General features: G+C 41.2%; 1 protein-coding gene across 1 annotated transcript in view; it reads right to left on the bottom strand.

Annotated features, from left to right (window-relative positions):
* The window catches only part of MAN2A1 (mannosidase alpha class 2A member 1), a 213,761-nt gene that overhangs the window by 162,293 nt on the left and 30,007 nt on the right, over positions 1–21,461 (bottom strand). The window contains exon 3 of the mRNA XM_048849432.2: positions 14,892–15,036. Coding sequence (XP_048705389.2) covers positions 14,892–15,036 — 145 coding nt within the window. The remainder of the gene's footprint in view (positions 1–14,891; positions 15,037–21,461) is intronic.

Raw genomic sequence — 21,461 nt, 5'->3', positions numbered from 1 at the left:
ACTTACCCTTCATTACACTCACAGTGCACACTCACCTCCCACCTAGTGCTGACAATTCTCATAGCAAAACCACTCCTATGCCCAGATACTGACACAAGCTACATAATACAGTACCGAAATGAGGCATACTGAATCTCTCAAGGTACACATGCATTTCTTTCCTTTGATCACATACATTGGGGGTGGAGGGGTGTCACACAGAAGGGCGCATATATTCCTAGAAGGGCAGAACTCCCCCCCGAGATCACCTCATAACACAGTCATAGCTCTATACAACCCTTCCATTCAATACAGCTACACAAAGTGAATGCAGCTGGAGTGCATGCAGATAATTCCAAGTTGTTATTGCCCGCTCCAGGAGAGCAGAGTTAAGGTTGCATGGCTGTGTACCTTAATTCTGTTTTTCCTGGTTCTCAGATGTTTGAGTTTTGCTGAATTTGGCACTCTGGATGGGCACGAGATATCATCAGGCAACCTTAACTCTGTGTTAATAAAGTGTTCTTTGTCAATGAATACCTAGGTATATTCATGTACTAAAGCAAAAAACTTGTGAAAAAACTGAAGGCTAATTTTTCATTTGAATTTAATCTAATTTCTACATTAATAATCATCTTGGGCTTTGTTCTTCACAACTACCAATATACACAATAGATTACGCAGCTCTAAAAGATTCCAGTCTAGTACACATTGATAGTAGAAAACAAACTTGCAAGTCAATCTGCTAGTGGAGAAAAATGAAATTGCAATTATCAAGATCCTGGGGGCCAGTTGAGGAACATTAGATGTGTTGACATTTAATATAGGCTAAATAATATTTTAAGGTTTGCCTGGTAGCAAGACTCCCAGGATGTTTTGCCATTAAGATGAAGCTAACTGTAGATAGTGGAATTTTATCAAGCAGTAACACTTAGCATGTGTTGAAAGCTGTTGTAGGAGAAGTCTCAGTATTGTAATAACCACAAGATATGAAACAAATAAATGTCTTAAAAAAGGCTTATGTGACTAACCAACAGGTGCTGAAATGGTTGGAAACTTGCAATGGAACAGAGAACCCTGGAAATAGCCTGTTATAACAATGGTGTACCAAAACGAAGGAATAGATATGGACCAGAATGATACAGAGGAAGAGTGACAAAGACATAACTGCCCCTAAATCATAGGAAAAGTAAGACCATCTGCAGACTGGATGCAGGCTGTCACAGAACTCAACAGACTTATTTTCCATAGCTATTGGTAACTGTATGCCTCTCTGTATGTGCTGCCTTTTCTAATTGTTAAATCAATAAATCCAAACAAAGCTCAGGTTTGTTTTTATTAACTAATCCATACTTAAAAGAACTCCTCATTAAACATATAATCACATTTAACAATATTAACCATTACTGGTTATCTAATTGGTTGATTACTGACAAATTACTGATAATCACTCTCTCTTCAGGTTTACCCAGGAGGTGAAAGGGAGATGGAGAAAGGTGACTTAAAGCAATCTTTGCACTCCTCCAGTCCTGGGGCAGGTCAGCATTGAGCCAGTCCCCAGGCCCAAATTAAAGCATCTTGAGGACTGCTCTAATTGCCACCAGCTGCCACCACCAGAAAACTACCATTATGACAACTAGTGATTAGATGGAGGAAAGGAATCCCTGATCACACCTTTTTCCCCAGCCATGCCCCATGTTCCAGTCAGAGGGAGAAGGGGCAACACAGGGAGCCCATGTTCCTCCTAATTAGTAGAATTCACTTAGGGCTAGTTAACTTGGAATTAGGACAGTTTTGTAAAAGAGCAGCACAAAGCCAATGTACCAGAGGACCTGACCCCCAAATTTCTAACAATGTTAAAATGGAGCAATACTAAAGATATGAAAGTGACAGAACCTTATTTATCTTCTTCAGTTTCCAGACACAAGGCCTGTTTTTTATACAGGATAGTACTACTGTTACTGAAGAATATTTTTACAACAATCAGAATCATTATACTACAGTGTTTTGTACCCTATGTAACTAGTTAAGAGTCTTGTTCCAGGATTGCATATCAAGACATTCCAAGGCCTGTAACTCAAACACAGGCTGACCTATTCTCAAACTCTGCAGAAAACATATCCCCCACTTTCAGAGCAATCCAATTTCACTAACCAAAGTTATAAGAGGGTTAAAAAATAAGCCTTAAAATAGAACCTAGCTTTTAACATTAAATATGGAGACTATGGCCAAGACCTTCAAAAATGGATGCCCAAAGTCAGACTCCTAAATCCTTAGGACCCCCCTCCTTTTTTTTTTAAATAAAGTTGGAGCCTTTTAAAAGAAATTAAATAGATGTTAAACACACATAGTCTGAAGGTAATAGCAACACAATAATTTGAAGATTCATGTGATAACTTGCATTTACCGCACATTTTCAAATGCCTCTACCACATTCTCCCCCACTAAACCATCTTCTTTAGGACTACTAAAATTCCATAGTTTCCTTTCCCCATCATATTGAACTTTCACTCTCATGGCACTTCCCTAAGACAGGCAACATTCAAGTTCTAGGGGATTCACAGGTTGAAGATCTGCTATTTCACGATCCTTCAAGACTAAAAATGCACAGTTTATACCACTGAAAAGAGGAGATTCTCAGCTTTCCACCAGATCCCCAGCATTTGTTTCTAGTCCTGAAAAGTCTGTACATATGAAACGTAAAGTAAACAGATACAAATGTAATGAATTATTTATCTCTCTCTCAGAAGTCTATACATTTAGATTCATAGTGCTAACAAAGTCAGGTTTATAGGTAGAGGAATTTAAAGAAATTATGACAATTTTTTAAACAAATCAGCTTTTCTTAACTAATTTTCCTATAAAATATGTGGTGGATAAGGACTATATAATGTGTGACCTAAAAGTCTCATCAGCACTCATTTACCATTACACGCATGGACAAAATAAACTCAGGTTTCGAGTGAGCTGTAGCTCACGAAAGCTCATGCTCAAATAAATTGGTTAGTCTCCAAGGTGCCACAAGTACTCCTTTTCTTTTTGCAAAATAAACTCAGGAGAGAGAAACTAGGATGAGAATTTAAGGCTTCTGCAAGTAAAACTGAGTATAACTTCTTTAGCCACACACTATTTCCACTAGTTCCAGCAAAGAAAGTCAGTTGTAGGATCTTGCCACTGGACAAATCTACGTTTTGTAATGGCCCAGCTAGTGTTGTCAAGTCAACTGCATGCTGCATACTTAACGAAGAGAGGGAAGAGCATCTTCGCGAGCAGGCTGGCTAACCTAGTGAGGAGGGCTTTAAACTAGGTTCACCGGGGGAAGGAGACCAAAGCCCTGAGGTAAGTGGGAAAGCGGGATACCGGGAGGAAGCACAGGCAGGAATGTCTGTGAGGGGAGGGCTCCTGCCTCATACTGGGAATGAGGGGCGATCAACAGGTTATCTCAAGTGCTTATATACAAATGCACAAAGCCTTGGAAACAAGCAGGGAGAACTGGAGGTCCTGGTGATGTCAAAGAACTATGACGTGATCAGAATAACAGAGACTTGGTGGGATAACTCACATGACTGGAGTACTGTCATGGATGGTGTCACGGAGTTCCTGGGCGATGCTCTGGAACTGCTCCCCATGAAGTCAGTCAGGACTCTGGGGTAGTCGCCTTTCTGTGAGCAGCCTGTCTTCAGGACACACAGCTCACACAGCTTCCACCTTCCTGGGTCTGACCTCGGAGCATTCAGCATCCTCTGCCTCTCCGTGCGCTTCCCACAGCGAGTCCGCTCAGGCGGTGCTCCTGGGGAAGCCAGAGGGTCCTGCACCCCAACTTCGCAGTCAGACGTGACTCTCAGCCAGCCAGTAAAACAGAAGGTTTATTAGACGACAGGAACATGGTCTAAAACAGAGCTTGCAGGTGCAGAGAACGGGACCCCTCAGCTGGGTCCATTCTGGGGGGCAGTGAGCCAGACAACCACGTCTGCACTTCACTCCATGTCCCAGCCAGCCCCAAACTGAAAAACCCCTCCAGCCCCTCCTCCTCTGGACTTTGTTCCTTTCCCGGGCCAGGAGGTCACCTGATTCCTTTGTTCTCCAACCCTTCAGCTCCCACCTTGCAGGGGGGGAAGGGCCCAGGCCATCAGTTGCCAGGAAACAGGGTGTCGGCCATTCTCTGTGTCCAGACTCCTGCACACACATGCCCTCTAGGGCACTGCAATGATCATACACCCTTACCCCACCACCTAGATACTTAAGAACTGCCTAGGGGAAACTGAGGCACCCCCACACTATTCAGAGGAAACATTAAGAACAGTCCCACTTCGTCACAGATGGTTATAAACTGTTCAGGAAGGACAGGCAGGGCAGAAAAGGTGGGGGAGTAGCACTGTATGTAAGGGAGCAGTATGACTGCTCAGAGCTCCGGTACGAAACTGCAGAAAAACCTGAGTGTCTCTGGATTAAGTTTAGAAGTGTGTGCAACAAGAGTGATGTAGTGGTGGGAGTCTGCTATAGACCACCGGACCAGGGAGATGAGGTAGATGAGGCTTTCTTCCGGCAGCTCACGGAAGCTACTGGATCGCATGCCCTGATTCTCATGCGTGACTTTAATTTTCCTGATATCTGCTGGGAGAGCAATACAGCGGTGCATAGACAATCCAGGAAGTTTTCGGAAAGCGTAGGGGACAATTTCCTGGCGCAAGTGCTAGAGGAGCCAACTAGGGGGGGCGCTTTTCTTGACCTGCTGCTCACAAACCGGGTAGAATTAGTGGGGGAAGCAAAAGTGGACGGGAATCTGGGAGGCAGTGACCATGAGTTGGTTGAGTTCAGGATCCTGACACAGGGAAGAAAGGTAAGCAGCACAATACGGACCCTGGACTTCAGGAAAGCAGACTTCGACTCCCTCAGTAGCGAGCAGATCGAGGGAACGGATGGCCAGGATCCCCTGGGGGACTAACATGAAGGGGAAAGGAGTCCAGGAGAGCTGGCTGTATTTCAAGGAATCCCTGTTGAGGTTACAGGGACAAACCATCCCAATGAGTCGAAAGAATAGTAAATATGGCAGGCGACCAGCTTGGCTTAATGGTGAAATCTTAAACATAAAAAAGAAGCTTACAAGAAGTGGAAGGTTGGACATATGACCAGGGAAGAGTATAAAAATATTGCTCGGGCATGTAGGAATGTTATCAGGAGGGCCAAATCGCACCTGGAGCTGCAGCTAGCCAGAGATGTCAAGAGTAACAAGAAGGGTTTCTTCAGGTATGTTGGCAACAAGAAGAAAGCCAAGGAATGTGTGGGTCCCTTACTGAATGAGGGAGGCAAACTAGTGACAGAGGATGTGGAAAAAGCTAATGTACTCAATGCTTTTTTTGCCTCTGTTTTCACTAACAAGGTCAGCTCCCAGACTGCTACGCTGGGCATCACAAAATGGGGAAGAGATGGACAGCCCTCTGTGGAGATAGAGGTGGTTAGGGACTATTTAGAAAAGCTGGACGTGCACAAGTCCATGGGGCCGGACGAGTTGCATCCGAGAGTGCTGAAGGAACTGGCGGCTGTGATTGCAGAGCCATTGGCCATTATCTTTGAAAACTCGTGGCGAACCGGGGAAGTCCCGGATGACTGGAAAAAGGCTAATGTAGTGCCAATCTTTAAAAAAGGGAAGAAGGAGGATCCTGGGAACTACAGGCCAGTCAGCCTCACTTCAGTCCCTGGAAAAATCATGGAGCAGGTCCTCAAAGAATCAATCCTGAAGCACTTGCATGAGAGGAAAGTGATCAGGAACAGCCAGCATGGATTCACCAAGGGAAGGTCATGCCTGACTAATCTAATCGCCTTCTATGATGAGATTACTGGTTCTGTGGATGAAGGGAAAGCAGTGGATGTATTGTTCCTTGACTTTAGCAAAGCTTTTGACATGGTCTCCCACAGTATTCTTGTCAGCAAGTTAAGGAAGTATGGGCTGGATGAATGCACTATAAGGTGGGTAGAAAGCTGGCTAGATTGTCGGGCTCAGCGGGTAGTTATCAATGGCTCCATGTCTAGTTGGCAGCCGGTATCAAGTGGAGTGCCCCAAGGGTCGGTCCTGGGGCCGGTTTTGTTCAATATCTTCATAAATGATCTGGAGGATGGTGTGGATTGCACTCTCAGCAAATTTGCGGATGATACTAAACTGGGAGGAGTGGTAGATACGCTGGAGGGGAAGGATAGGATACAGAAGGACCTAGACAAATTGGAGGATTGGGCCAAAAGAAATCTGATGAGGTTCAATAAGGATAAGTGCAGGGTCCTGCACTTAGGACGGAAGAACCCAATGCACAGCTACAGACTAGGGACCGAATGGCTAGGCAGCAGTTCTGCGGAAAAGGACCTAGGGGTGACAGTGGACGAGAAGCGGGATATGAGTCAGCAGTGTGCCCTTGTTGCCAAGAAGGCCAATGGCATTTTGGGATGTATAAGTAGGGGCATAGCGAGCAGATCGAGGGACGTGATCGTTCCCCTCTATTCGACATTGGTGAGGCCTCATCTGGAGTACTGTGTCCAGTTTTGGGCCCCACACTTCAAGAAGGATGTGGATAAATTGGAGAGAGTCCAGCGAAGGGCAACGAAAATGATTAGGGGTCTGGAACACATGAGTTATGAGGAGAGGCTGAGGGAGCTGGGATTGTTTAGCCTGCAGAAGAGAAGAATGAGGGGGGATTTGATAGCTGCTTTCAACTACCTGAAAGGGGGTTCCAAAGAGGATGGCTCTAGACTGTTCTCAATGGTATCAGATGACAGAACGAGGAGTAATGGTCTCAAGCTGCAGTGGGGGAGGTTTAGATTGGATATTAGGAAAAACTTTTTCACTAAGAGGGTGGTGAAACACTGGAATGCGTTACCTAGGGAGGTGGTAGAATCTCCTTCCTTAGAGGTTTTTAAGGTCAGGCTTGACAAAGCCCTGGCTGGGATGATTTAACTGGGAATTGGTCCTGCTTCGAGTAGGGGGTTGGACTAGATGACCTTCTGGGGTCCCTTCCAACCCTTATATTCTATGATTCATGACCCACCTCTTTCCCTCTCTGTGAATTACTGGGGGAGAGGGTAGGAAGTATGACAGCTAGAATTTGAAGGTCACTCAAATGCAGATATAATTTTGTGATGTTTCTGATCTGGCTCCTCAGTTCTCTCAGAGTCTGAAGCATGATGAAATGGCTCCAAGTTTCCTTTATGCACTCAAGCCTACCGATTTCCAATCATTCTGAATTAATACTTTGACCTTGTTGTGTATGGTTGAGCATTCATACTCCACCTTTAGAATGAAGTCTTCAGTTTATGTGCCCAAAGACGTCAGGAAGGTAAGTTAAGTATACCACCAAGATCAATTACTGAAGACATAAGCAAAAGGCAATCACTAACCATTCATGAAAACCTGCACTCCTGCTCTTAATTAAATGAGTCAAGATAGTACTTTACTTCATGCATAGTCTAATTTCAGCATAAAAAATAGTTGACAGTTACAGAAACCCACATAATCACAAATCATTTCAAAAGTGTCATGAATGCACAGCAACAGACACTGATTGCTCTTGAACACCTTTAGAACCTTTGAAGCCATATCTATTATGCAGGGAAGAATACGACTATTCTGTGGTACATGTCCTGTAAGTACATTGTGCAAAATAAGACATCTGAAAAAGATCATGTTGACATTGGGAGTTTGAGTAACCAAATCTTGACGAGTTTTGGAGGTTTAAAGTTTTCACTGAAAAACGTCTTCAGGTTTACCTTTCACTGATAGATGTCCAGTTTCTAGATGCTGAAATAACGCTGAAGGCTTTACTTTTGGCATGCAGCACTTTAGGATGCCCTATATTTTAACAATATGAAAATGCTTTCCCATTTTCTCTTTCAGCCACTGTTGGAGCAAGCTGACACTGTCCTTTTCCACAAAAGGATCTCTTTCCAAATCAATGAGCTGCAGCAAAAACGAGCAGATGCAATGTGTTCATATAAGGCTCAGTGGTGCCCTCAGGCATCTTAAAGTTTACAGCAGGCATATCTGATGTTCTAATTCAGGGACACATTTTGCCACAATCTATACGCTTTGTGTTGTACATAATAAACATTTGAATAGGGCATGTTCTCTTGTATAAGGCAGATCTTGTGGGGCATGTAGCATTTTTTTGCAGTGCGCTTACACAGAGCTTAGCACAATGAGATCTAGTCCCTGACGCATTACCCCAATAAATAATACTGTTATTAGCAGAAGTTGTAGCAACCTGCTGCACACACTCATATCCTTTACTGAACTACTAGCAGGGGTTCTCAAAATACAATAATTTGGTGCCCTTATAGTGAAACACTATTAGTGGGCTATATGCATTTTCCCCTCCATCTTACTTTTTTGCATGAACTCCCACAAAACCCTATAAACCCTCTGTGACCTGCAATCCATAATGTGGGAAAGTTCTGAGACCTACAGATATAAACACACTATAAGAACTAAGAATTTTTATTATTCTTATAATAGTGTAAGGCTCATCTAGTCACCAAGAGGCAAATTAGTTTACAGTACTGCACGAAAAGTTAATATAAACTCAGAGAGTGTGGCACTAGCTCATAGTATCTGATTTGTTAGTAACAGTTACCATACTAGCGCTGGTTTTCACTGCTAAAAAAGGGTGGATTTTCAGCAAGATAACTAAACCAGGTTCGCTATTGCACTATAAAATCCTAGTGGAGACAAAACATAGTTGGGGTGCCATAGTGTTGACCTCTTTCAGCAACCCCGTGGTAAAATTAGTGTGTCCTGTCCCCCCTAGGATTTTACAAAGCAATAGCTAACCGACATTTACCTATCCCACTGGGAAAAAGAAACCACATCTTTTTTGCAGTGAAGACATAGCCTAGGATTTATTGCACAAACTGAAATTTTAGAGTGTGAGAAATGAGCAGTAGGACATTTAGTCAAGTGAAAAGCCTGGGCTAAGATAAAAAGGACATATGGCTGATAGATGGCCTTTTAATGACTCAGTGCTTCATTCCCTATGGAGCAGTCCAAAGAAACTCTTTTCTAGACAATAGGTCCCAGATACTGAAAAGCCAGAAAACTGCCTCAATTGTTCAGTACTCTTGGACAGTTCTAAGTATCAATAATGGCACCTGAGGGAAACCTTTGTTCTGAATTTTTTTGATGTAATCTCTTCCAACTCTTTAAATCCTGAACTCTGCCAGAAAGTTACAGGCCCAAGCTTTCATTACACAGACACACACACAATTTAAAATGCACCTATTGTTGACACTAATAGTCATCAGTGAGCATTTTTGCAGTCTAGACAAAAGTTTATAACCACTGCTAGACTCAAATGCTATGTTGATGAGAATTATTAAAGATACTTGAAAAAAGAAAAGGAGTACTTGTGGCACCTTAGAGACTAACCAATTTATTTGAGCATGAGCTTTCGTGAGCTACAGCTCACTTCATCAGATGTTACTCTGATGAAGCTGTAGCTCACGAAAGCTCATGCTCAAATAAATTGGTTAGTCTCTAAGGTGCCACAAGTACTCCTTTTCTTTTTGCGAATACAGACTAACACGGCTGTTCCTCTGAAACCTAAAGATACTTGTTATGCAGCATTTATGGTGGTCACAGTTATAGCTGACACAGGCAAGAGATGTAATTACCTAGAGCCTCAAATATTGTTATTTTGATGGTCAAATGAGATGGCCTGACCTTTAGTCAGTATAGCAAGAAACAACCATGGAGCCACCTTGAATAGTTGGGTTCTGTTGAAGTAATAAAACAAGGCCCTGGAAAAATCAAGTGTGCGCAACTGCTTCTTCTCCCGGAGCAGAGTGTGACTTAGGAAAGGAAACTGGCCCTAGTAGTTTGCTGGAGGAAGAAGCAGTAGACATGATATATCTTGATTTTAATAAGGCTTTTGACAATCGCACATGACATTCACATAAACAAACTAGGGAAATGTGATCGATCTGAAATTACTATAAGGTGAGTGCAAAACTGGTTGCAAGTCTGTACTCAAAGAGTAGTTATCAATAGTCTGCTTCTAACTGGGAAGGTGTATCTACTGTAGTCCCACAAGACACAGTCATGGGCTCAGTACAATTCAATATTTTCATTTATGACTTGGATAACAGGGTGGAGAGCATGCTTATAAAATTTGTAGATGACCACCATCACCTAAGTAAAATATATATAATATATATTTATATTTATTTTAACCAAAACTATTTGGCAAATGTGTCTCAAATCCATCAACAGTTTCAGGCATTTATTTACCTTTTTGGCAAATAAATTATTTGTCTGAAAAATTTCACCCTGCTCTTGTAATAGATGCTGGCTTTTATTGCTTGGGGTGCTGGCTTCAGGCTGTTAGTGCCAAAGGATTTCATTAATGCCAAAGATTTCAGTGTCAAAGTTGCTAGTGCCAGCTTCATCAGCATCCTCTTAGCCTTCCTTTCATTGCCCAATCCCGGGGGTCTGGAGTGTGCTCGAGGGAGTGCTAGCCAATGCTGTCTTTTCCAGACTCACTCTGGTAGTTATCACTTCAGGGTCTGAAGTGACCCACATGAACTGCTCTAGCAGAAACAGGAGCCAAGCAACCTTGGTTTTGCAGGTCCTTGAGAAGAAGGACTTTTACATAGAGCACCTATCAGGCATGTGGCACTCTTGCAGGTAGAAGAGGTATCAATTACGTCCATCTTTGATGGGATTCAGTCCGTCGCAAGACAGGCATTGTTTGACTCCTAATGATTTGATTGATTTAGTTGGTGTCGGTCCTGCTTTGAGCAAGGGACTGGACTAGATGACCTCCAGAGGTCTCTTCCAACCCTAATATTCTATGATTCTATGATTTAGAGTCTGCCAAGAGGCGTGGCCACTGGCATGCAGCATCTTCCACCATTGTACACAGGAATGCACAAAGCGATAGCTGATAGGACCTTCCAAAGAAAAGAAAACTGAGGAAAAGAGAAGTGTGAAGATGAAGTTTGTTTCACACAGACGAGTTGAAAAACTGAAATGAAGTCTTTCAGGTCAGATATTCACTAAGTTTCACATCGTTGCCATGGGTGGTAAGAAAAAACCAAGGGAGGGTCACGGCTGCTCTACCCTTTATGCCTTCACACTGGAGCATGAGGCAGTGCCAACAGACAATTATTCAAAAGATTCTGATCTCACATGAATGTGCAGCACATTGGGATCCACACTGACACATACTCAAAGCAATAAGGCTTTTCCAGACTAAAACTTTATTAAGACAAAGTTAAGGATGAAAATATATTATTGTCTTTTAAAACAAAATAAAACATCACTGAGTCAGGACATCTACTGTTAAGTTACCAGCCCCCACACAAATAACTTAACTTTGTTTAATTCCTAGCATTTCATTTGGGTTTTGTTGTGAGTTTTATTGTTTTGTCGGTTTTTCTTTAAAATATATAATATTAGCTTTGTTTTCAAAAAGGGCAGAAATCAACTGATTCTTGATTAATCTATGTCTAGAATCTAAGAATAGTTAGATAGTCTTGTGTGACTTGTTAATGTACCAAAGCTAGGGATCTCTTAATTATCTAGATCATGCTCCCCATAAGAAGGTCTAACACAGCTCATTTATGGGCAACAGAGCCCAGAACTTGAAGAGGCAGAGAGGAAATCTGTTTTAGAATTTAACTAAAAGTTGAACTAATTTTTTTCAGAACTGTGGCTAATTAACTGCATGTAGGTGAAAGATTAAGTTAAATCATTTCCCCAAGAATGTGATAACTCAAAATGTGTGTACTGAACACCTTCTTTTCAAAAAAGTCCTTTTAGGTATGCATTTGATGATCAAGGAAATGAAACACCTTCATTTAACTTCAAAAAATACAGAAAGATATTTTAAAAACTCAGAAACCAAGTACTGGCAAGGAGCCATCAAGCATACGGCTCAAACAGGCAGCTCCAGAAATATTCATTAGTAGCAAAGAAGGACAGAGGCTTCTGACCAGAAACATCAGTTCCTTTTTATTAGCTTTTGAATATTGTACCTTTTTCAAAACTTAATTCTAGAAATAGTCAGAACAGCAATTGGTTAAGAAATGTAAATAGGGCAGTTAAGTATTAAAATCATTTCCATTTCTTGTAATCTTTAAACTGTAATTAATTTTTATTCCTGTATATATCATTGTGTTATTTAAACAGACTATAAAAGGAATGAGTTATTTATGTCTGACAATTTTTGAAAAAAATCCTACCAAATCCTACCATGGGAAAGTGTTACATTTTGCCTGTCCTCTTAGGGCTTTTCTACGTGGTGCATCAGTACTCGCTACATGGGGCATGATTTCTAAAGCACACTAACTTGCTGAGCATTAATTGGTCCACATAGACCCTACTGATGCATACTACAGGTGTGCTTTAATGTAATGCAGGCTACTCTTTACTTTAGTATGTCTGGGAAAGTTTAATAAAGTACAATGGGGTACTGAGCAAAAAGACAGACAAGAAGGGGCTGCTCATAATATGTTATATTGGATCATTTATATCACATACAGTGTGCTTAGTGTTTGTTTTTGGGACACTTCTATCAAAAATGTATTATGCAATGCCAAATAAAAAGATTTATTTTCTGCTATTTCTTGATGTCTGATAATTTCAAAATGCGTCATGCTGTAGACTGCTGATATATATTTCAGTCTGATCCATAGTACTACAAATATTAAAAAGCTATTTAGAATGAATTCATCAATGAAATTATACTTGGAAAGAATCATAGCAGGAAAGACTTAATTATTTAAATTGTAAGATTCAAATTGTTATAATTAGTGCTAAGTAGATTCTCCTCCCCTCATCAACTGAAGTCTTGTGTGTGTTTACAAACCAATGAGTAGGGCTAACCTTCTCATGATTTGTCTACATGGGAAAGTGTTACAGTTATACTGGTATAGACTCCCTGTATGGGCACATTCTGGATTAAGAGTAGCTTTTGTTCCCGCCCCACCACTTATTTTTTTAAAACATTAGTTTACACCCCTTCCAAAGCAACTTAAGCAAAACTGAAAAACTCTTATTCCAGAATAACTATTCACACAGGGGGTTACACCGGTAGAACTATATTCGTTTAAATTCACATCTTAGTTTATACCAGTATAAAAATATTCCATGTAGACAAAGCCTCAGCTTGCCCCTTTCCACACTACAAATGCTTTTCAAAAAATGCCACAGTTGCTAACACTGGTTCAGCCCCATCACTATTAGCAGCATCACGAGAGTGTATAGCATACACAGCCTGCCTGCCAACTGTTATGTTTTAAGCACCACAATGTCTAGTACAGTGGCTCTCAACCTTTCAGGACTACATACCCCTTTTAGGAGTCTGATTTTGTCTTGCGTACCCCCAAGTTTCACCTCACTTAAAAACTACTTGCTTACTAAATCAGACAAAAATACAGAAAAGTGTCACAGCACACTATTACTGAAAAACTGCTTATTTTCTCATTGTTGCCATATCATTATAAAATAAATCATTTTCAATATAATAGTGTATTTCAGTAAGGAGTATATAGAGCAGTATAAAGAAGTCATTGTCTATATGAAATTTTAGTTTGTACTGACTTCCCTAGTGATTTTTATGTAGTCTGATGTAAAACTAGGCAAATAACTAGATGAATTGATGTACTCCCTGGAAGACCTCTGTGTACCCCCAGGGATACACGTACACCTGTTTGAGAACCACCTGCCTAGTATGCTTAGTTGATACAATGTTTAAAATGGTAGTGGCAGATGGTGGGGATTCTACACTAAAACCATCCCTAGATGTTGCAGACACTGAGGACTGGAGCTGGGTTCCCTCCCAATTCACCAAGAAACAGTGTTCTTGAAAACAGACCTTTGTTCCCTCAGTCCTAGGTCATCTAAAGATGGCCACATACATCCCTTTCTCCCTCAGAGGAACACTAGGTATCTGACTTTAAGCTACTTCTTCCCCTCTCCCCACTCAGGTACACGGAATGTAGATTTGCTGAAGAGAAATCTGAATTGTGACAGGCAATTTACCTGAATTTTAGTTTTATGTACCAAACAGGTTGCCTTTTGCACTCATTGCTCTGTTATATAAACTTTATAGGTCTGTGGCACTTTTAACCTCACATAGTCATTAGAAACTAACTCATCTTGGGGGGATAAGGGAGATTACATTTGCTAACCACTTTAAGTATGAGCAATGAAGACGAAAACCACAGAAATTTAGATTCCCCAGTATCACATCTTCCGAAGATACAAGCCTATTAATCATTACTGGGAGCTTGCACTAAAAATAGTTAAACAACGATCAAAGTTGACATTTTTCTTCTTCTACATGCTGGTAAAAAAATCTTATTAAAATGAACTTATTTAATGCAGTAATGTGTAGTTCCATTTGACTTAACAGTGGTGAGCATCTAGAAATTCCATACTACGCTCCAATGCAAAGTGCCACCATTACGGCTCTGATCCAGCTAATAATTAATCACATGAGTTGTTCCAGTGAAGTCAATGGGCTAAACTAAAACGTGCTCAAATGCTTTGGTGAATCGACACCTAATACACTAGGCAGCATGATTCAGGAAAGCCCAAACCCTAACACCAAAAGAAGGTCTCCAGGTCCTTGGGTTACTTTTGGATATTAGGAAAAACTTTTTCACTAAGAGGGTGGTGAAACACTGGAATGCGTTACCTAGGGAGGTGGTAGAATCTCCTTCCTTAGAGGTTTTTAAGGTCAGGCTTGACAAAGCCCTGGCTGGGATGATTTAACTGGGAATTGGTCCTGCTTCGAGCAGGGGGTTGGACTAGATGACCTTCTGGGGTCCCTTCCAACCCTTATATTCTATGATTCTAAGGCTGCAGTCCTATATATCTTAACTCAAGTTGCTAAATACTCAGATTTCAAATCCATATGGCAGTGTATTACCTGGATCATTATGTGAGTGAGGCACAACAAACACTTGAAGAGGTTCATCATCCCATTCATTTTCATTGTACGTGATATCAAATCCTTGTTTCCAAACTCCACCATCTGGATTATCGAAAGGAAGAATGTCATAGACATCCAACATCTAAAAAGAGTAAAAGGAATGTACAGCATGAATTCATAGAACGGATATAGTGCACAATTCCATTACTGAAAAAAACACTGCTGTGTTCATTAAAATCCAGCATTAAATGCTGGCTGTTGCTCTTAAAAAAATATATTTTTTAATGGGTAACTGAAGACCAATCTAACTTACAGCAGCACAATTCATGCTTAGTGTGATAATGACTGGGGACCAACCAAGATCAAGGGTTAATTGTATTGAGCACTGTTCATATACACAGCAATAGACAGTCCCTGCTCCAAGAACTTACAATCTAAACTGCAAAGACAAAGAGTAGGGGAAAGGGATATATAAATACAAGCAAATCGACCAGCATGATGGTGGCATATGAGATATCTAGTTGCACAATTTTTTTCTGGCAGGAGGGTGGACTGTTAGGAATGGATTAATGAAATGGAAAGTCAAGAGAACAGAGAAGGTGAGGGGACAAAACAAGTGAGAAGAGAGAGAAGAGGAAGGTCTGAGGGCAGGCGTGATGTGAAGCTGAGATAAAGAGACTACAAAGACAGCAGACACAAGTGGGATGGAACAAACAGCCAAAGTCTAGTCAAAACTATAGGAAACATCTTTGTTGGCTGATATGTTTAAGGCTGCTTCCGTAGGTGCTCTCTTCCTTAATAAAATACTTGTTCAAGTCAAACAAGAGATATGAAGTTTATTCAGATAACGGAGGTCTCAGTAAATGAAGCTCTCCAAAATGAGATGCCTGCAGAATTCAGACACTAATGGACAATTTTATATGGAGAAAATCTTGTGTTGAAGTCATACTTCAGGAATTACATCTGACTTTGCTAGTTAGAGTTTGGAGAACCATGTTTCTACATTTTTACTCTCTAACCAATTTCAAAAACGCTGTTACCCACTTATTTTGTTAGAAATTAACTTTATATGCTCCATATTACTGAAGGAAAAAGATCTAGGAAGAGCAAATATCACATTGTCTGAACATATAACTTTATGGTTTCAAATTCTGAAAAAAATAAGTTATTTCCATTTCCAAAGAGAGCTCAGCTGGATCCCCATACTTCGCAATGAAATCAAAGTTTTTTAAAATTTTATGTAGTTAATCAAGTCTATATCAGTAATGCACTCTGTGAAAGCATCATTATCTGTAAAATCTCAAATGGTTTTATATTGTTGCCAGAGTACCAAAACAGTTAACAGAACATTAAAAGGATGATTCAAAAATCATATACAAAAGATTAACCTTCTGTTAACTTTTGGCCAAGTCTCCAGGTCCTTGGGTTACGCAAAATGCCATTAAAGCATAGGCAGTCACCAGGTAATCTTATCCTTAGGCAACCGAAAATGTAATGAACAAAAACCGAGCAAGGATCTCAGGTTTTGGCACTAACACTAATTTATAGAGATCAAACTACTTTAAACCCTCTTTATAGCAATATGCTAATGTGTCTAAGGGCACATCAAGTCAATTTTCTTTTTCTAGCTCACAGATTTAACTTTCTTTACACACTCAAAATTAGAGAAATAAACCACAATGGAATGTTGCAGTTATATTTTCTGATCCGAGTCATATCCCACCTCAGAAAAAGGTTATAGAATGAATGTTTACATAGCACAGTGAGAATTTATCTGACTAAACAGCAACACTCATGGAAAGAGGGTATCAATTTAGAGAAAACTGACTTGTCACTAATGAATCAGAGATAGCACACAATTTCATAAATTGACACCTACATGGGGCCAGGCTTTCATCTGTAGAGATCTGTTGACAGTAAGATCGCGATCACTCAAAAGGTTTATTCTTTTGTTTTAAGTAAGACAAAACAAATTAAAGATAGCTCAGTTTGTGCTTATCACAGCTAATTTCTCATTTTATATATTACAGCATATTATGTAATTTATGGACAACAGCAAGAGTATAGAGACCAGTCGAGTGGCTTGGTTTAGACTGCCACAAAGCTTTGTCTGCACTGGACTCACCTTTCCTGAAACTTCACAATACTGATACTAGAGATGCAATTCAACTAGTAATTGTTGCTGCGGACACTCTGTATTGTAAGGTTTCAGAGGAACAGCCGTGTTAGTCTGTATTCGCAAAAAGAAAAGGAGTACTTGTGGCACCTTAGAGACTAACCAATTTATTTGAGCATGAGCTTTCGTGATGAAGTGAGCTGTAGCTCACGAAAGCTCATGCTCAAATAAATTGGTTAGTCTCTAAGGTGCCACAAGTACTCCTTTTCTGTATTGTAAATGAACTAACACCCTAAAAGCTACTGAGGGAAGGTCCAAGACACGAAGGTCCAATGTACCTTGGTGCTGATGCACACAGGTGGCTTCTATTTCACAAGGGTATTGTGTGAATAAAATTCACTGATTGTGAGGCACTCAATATACTGTTGAGGACCACATAAGCACTCAGAGACTGAACATTCCTCAGCATAAAGCAAAGACCACGTAGCCTCACATCTAAGGCTTACAACATTTATACTGATCATTCAGTCCCTTCTCACAAAAACAAATACAACCTGACCTAATCTAAAACAAAAGCTCACTTATCTATAGTAACTTATTTTACAACTGGTTTGCATCCAGGCATACACTGCAGGAGTCACTTGCCTAAAGCCATGCAGGCACAAGCATAAATACCACATACCACCTAAGAGATCTTCCATGCTCTCTACAAGCAGAAGCCCTTCTGTTAGATGAGCCCCTAAATAAGAAGCGGAGACAGTAAGTGTGGCTTCAGGTGGCAATACAGTTTGAGAACAAGAGTCACCACAGGTAAGTAACCACTTGTTCCTTCTACATGGAGTTGCCCCCACAAAGCCCCAAGGTAGCAATGACCTCCTTGAGAAGGTGATCTGAGGACCTCCAATAACTCAAACTGAATCACTGTCTTCCCAAAACTCCTATCTGCCCTTCATGCATTGTCAAGAAGATACAATTAAAGTAGATATGACTCAAATGCCACACAGAACCCTAAAGATTTCAGTTAAGGGTACACAGCAACTACATTCTTTTAAGTCTGTCATCCCTTTAGATAAATAAGCCCTAAGGCATTCAGGCACAGAAGCATCAATAGGGTCAAAAGGATCAAGTTAGTTCATAACAGGACTAGATGCGGAGTCTTCTCCACTTACACAGATTGAGCCAAGATAGCTTGACCATTACATTTTTCTATAAAGGCCACAAAATAGTCTGATTAGCTATTACTTAGTACAAGGCCACTTAGAAAGCCAAAGTTGTTCTGACATAAAAGGCAAGTACTTTTGCCTCTCCAGGACAGTATGGGGTTATGGGAAAGAGGAAAAAGACAGGCTGTGATATTAGCTTATTCAGATGAAAGTCAAATATCACTTTTGTCAGATAGTGGTGTGAGGGGCAAGTACCACCTTCTCTTTATGAAATATGGTTTAAGATTCATGAGGCTGTCTGTGACTGCATCTCTAAGACCCTCCTGTCAAAGGTAACGGACACCAATTTTAATGAGTAGGAGGAAGAAAGTCTTAAGATCCATAAAATACTATTTCACCAGAACTCTGTCTGTCCTTCACAGCAATACGACAGGCAAAAATAGCGCTTAATAAATCTCTACAATTGCCAGGGACAGTAGAATAGAAGGATGGTCCAGCAGGCAGGGTCTTAGCCTAGGACTTGAGAGATGCAGGTTCAATTCCTTACTCCGATGTTTCCCAAACTTGGGATGCCGCTTGTTCAGGGAAAGCCCCTGGCGGGCCAGGCCAGTTTGTTTACCTGCCACATCCGCAGGTTCGGCCAATCGCAGCTCCCACTGGCTGTGGTTAGCCACTCCAGGCCAACGGGGCTGCGGGAAGCGGAGGTCGGTATGTCCCTTGGCCCGCGCCACTTCCTGCAGCCCCCATTGGCCTGCGGCAGCGAACCATAGCCAGTGGGAGCTGCGACCGGAGGAGCCTGCAGACACGCAGGTAAACAAACTGGCCCGGCCCGCCAGGGGCTTTCCCTGAACAAGCGGCATCCCAAGTTTGGGAAACACTGCCTTACTCTATCACATATTTCCTGTGTGACCTTGGTAAGTCACTTAGTCTCTGTTCTGTTCAATTCCTTATCTGTAAAATGGGGGATAGCTACCTCAGAGTGTTTCGAAAATAAATACATTAAATTACTTAAAAATTGTGACACACTCAGATATTATGATAGTAGTAGTCATATCTTTTACTTTCTCCTTCTGTTAATGCTAACTGGAACCAAATAGGAAATCAAGTCAAGAGCTCAGCTTTGAACAAATTACTTAATAATTGCATTTGATCAGCACAACACTTAATGAAAGCCCTTCTGCACTACAATAGAACTATCTTGGTTTCCTCACAAGACCAGGACATTTTGCATAGGAATCCAAAAACCATGTTGTTAGAATAAGTGACTTGAGATGCAGACACATGACTCTGCCAGACTACTGGGTCAGGGGAGCTGACTTAAAGGGGAAAACGAATGGCTATTCTCTGGACAGAGCCAGCAGCTCTTATAAACAGCCTGCAGTGGTCAAGCAAGTGTGTCTGAGCTCACTCGGGCTTAATCTTGCCCAATTTTCTTCAATATTCTGGTGGAAAGAGGAAATTGAGGAAAGACATAAAAGGAACCCAACATGCCTTAACATAAAAGAAAGGTGTTGGTATGCACCAAGGGTCCTTACCCACTCTCAGGCAGGACCCCAAATACCAGCTGCTCTGATTCATATCAAAAAAGTTTGTATCCGAAGGAGCCCCATTCCAAATATCAGAACAAACACATTGGGTTTGAGCCATCACTCAACCAGATCCACAATCTTCCAATTCAGATCATCAACAATGGTATGTTGAGAGGTGGGCAGGTTGTTGTTCTGCAGGAAGCTGCAGAAAGCAAACAAGACACTTCATTTCAGAAGCCTCATTCCTGGAGAGATGGCCAAGCATGACATGTGTTCAAGCAATATATTTTAACCATGCTGTCTGACAAACTGCACTAGATGTCATATGATCTATGGAGGAAAAAAAAAAAATTAGAGCAGCCTGCTGGCCCTAGCTCTAACAAATTTATACAAAGTCTAGACTCCTGAGGTAACTGAAGACCACAAATGGTGGGGGCTCACAGATGCGTTCCTGAACACATCTGTGCCTGTCCTTATCTGAGAAGTAGACAAGAAGAAAGGCACCCATCTTTTCAAAACACACTCTCTAGTTGAGCCCACCACAGTAGAGAATCTCAGTCCTATCAGGAGATGAGTACTTGATTTGTGAACCACATTTATCCACACTGGCAAGCGTTGTATCGGTAGACTTGCAAAGAAGGTGACAAGGGTGCAATATGCTATCAGACTGAATACCCTCTGGAAAATCTCACCGGGACTTTTAACATGGAACTGATGAAGGCCTAAATGACAACAGAGGCCGTGAAAGCAGCTGAACTCACCAAGCAGAGACAGTGAACTGGAGTTGCAAAGGGCTGGAAATACAATGCTCTTTTGCCCAACCTGCTGCAAGTCTGGAGATTGCAAAGTAAAAAAACGTTCAAGCATAGAAGCATCTAGCTGAAGCAGGAAGGATTAAGGGTTATGGTTAAACAGCCCACACAGAGCAAAAGGGAAAGAATTAAGATTGTTTGCGTTATCCTACATGTGAATTTCCATTGTTTAAATGTTTATTTTTGAACTTTTGCTTTAAATACTAATCTTATTTTTGGGCAAACAGAAGCAGGTTATCATGGGAGTTTCTAAGAAGATACAGATCCTGTGCTTGGAAGGAAGAACCTAGGTATGCAGAGATTTTGGTCTATTTGTTGCAATTCTGGACATGCTGTGTGAATGGAATTTTTGTCTCACATCAGACGGGATGTTGGAAGTCTGAGTATTAATCTCTCCCTGTTAATGAGGGGCCATGCTGACCAGGTGCAAGGTGAACTCCTGATTATGCTATCAGAGCAGTTCGAGAGAGTTTTTAGATGGGAATTCAGGAATTCTCTTTCTACGTACATTTGTGCTTCAGAAACCATTATAATGGAAGTTTATTGTGACCCAGAAGGAATATACTATGTTTCTTGCCGAAACACAAGAGAGGCTTCCTCTGCATGAAGTGCAAGTTGATAGCCATATTGGAAAAAAAGAACTATGGTCTTTAAGGACAGCTATTTACACTATGTAGCATTAGAAAGGCTGAAGAGTACTTGGACAACTGGATTTGGACATCGCTACTGCAGATGTCACAAGAGAAGGAATTGGCTATGAATAAACAAACAGGAGGGAACTGAGGAGATTTTGATCATGCAAGGAAAAGAGAAGCAGGAGGCATTCTAAGCATGCTGAGGTCTCCAACTGCTATAAGTACTCAGAGTAGCAGCTGCAAAAAATTTCTCCGATCATCAGTGGAAGGGTGAGAATTCTGCGCAGGACATACCCAACGCAACCTACAAGG

Source organism: Caretta caretta, chromosome 5, assembly GCF_965140235.1.
Source record: "Caretta caretta isolate rCarCar2 chromosome 5, rCarCar1.hap1, whole genome shotgun sequence".
NCBI classification, from domain to species: Eukaryota; Metazoa; Chordata; order Testudines; family Cheloniidae; genus Caretta; species Caretta caretta.
The sequence above is the reverse complement of the archived record's forward strand: the minus strand, read 5'-3'. Positions and strand labels throughout refer to the sequence as shown.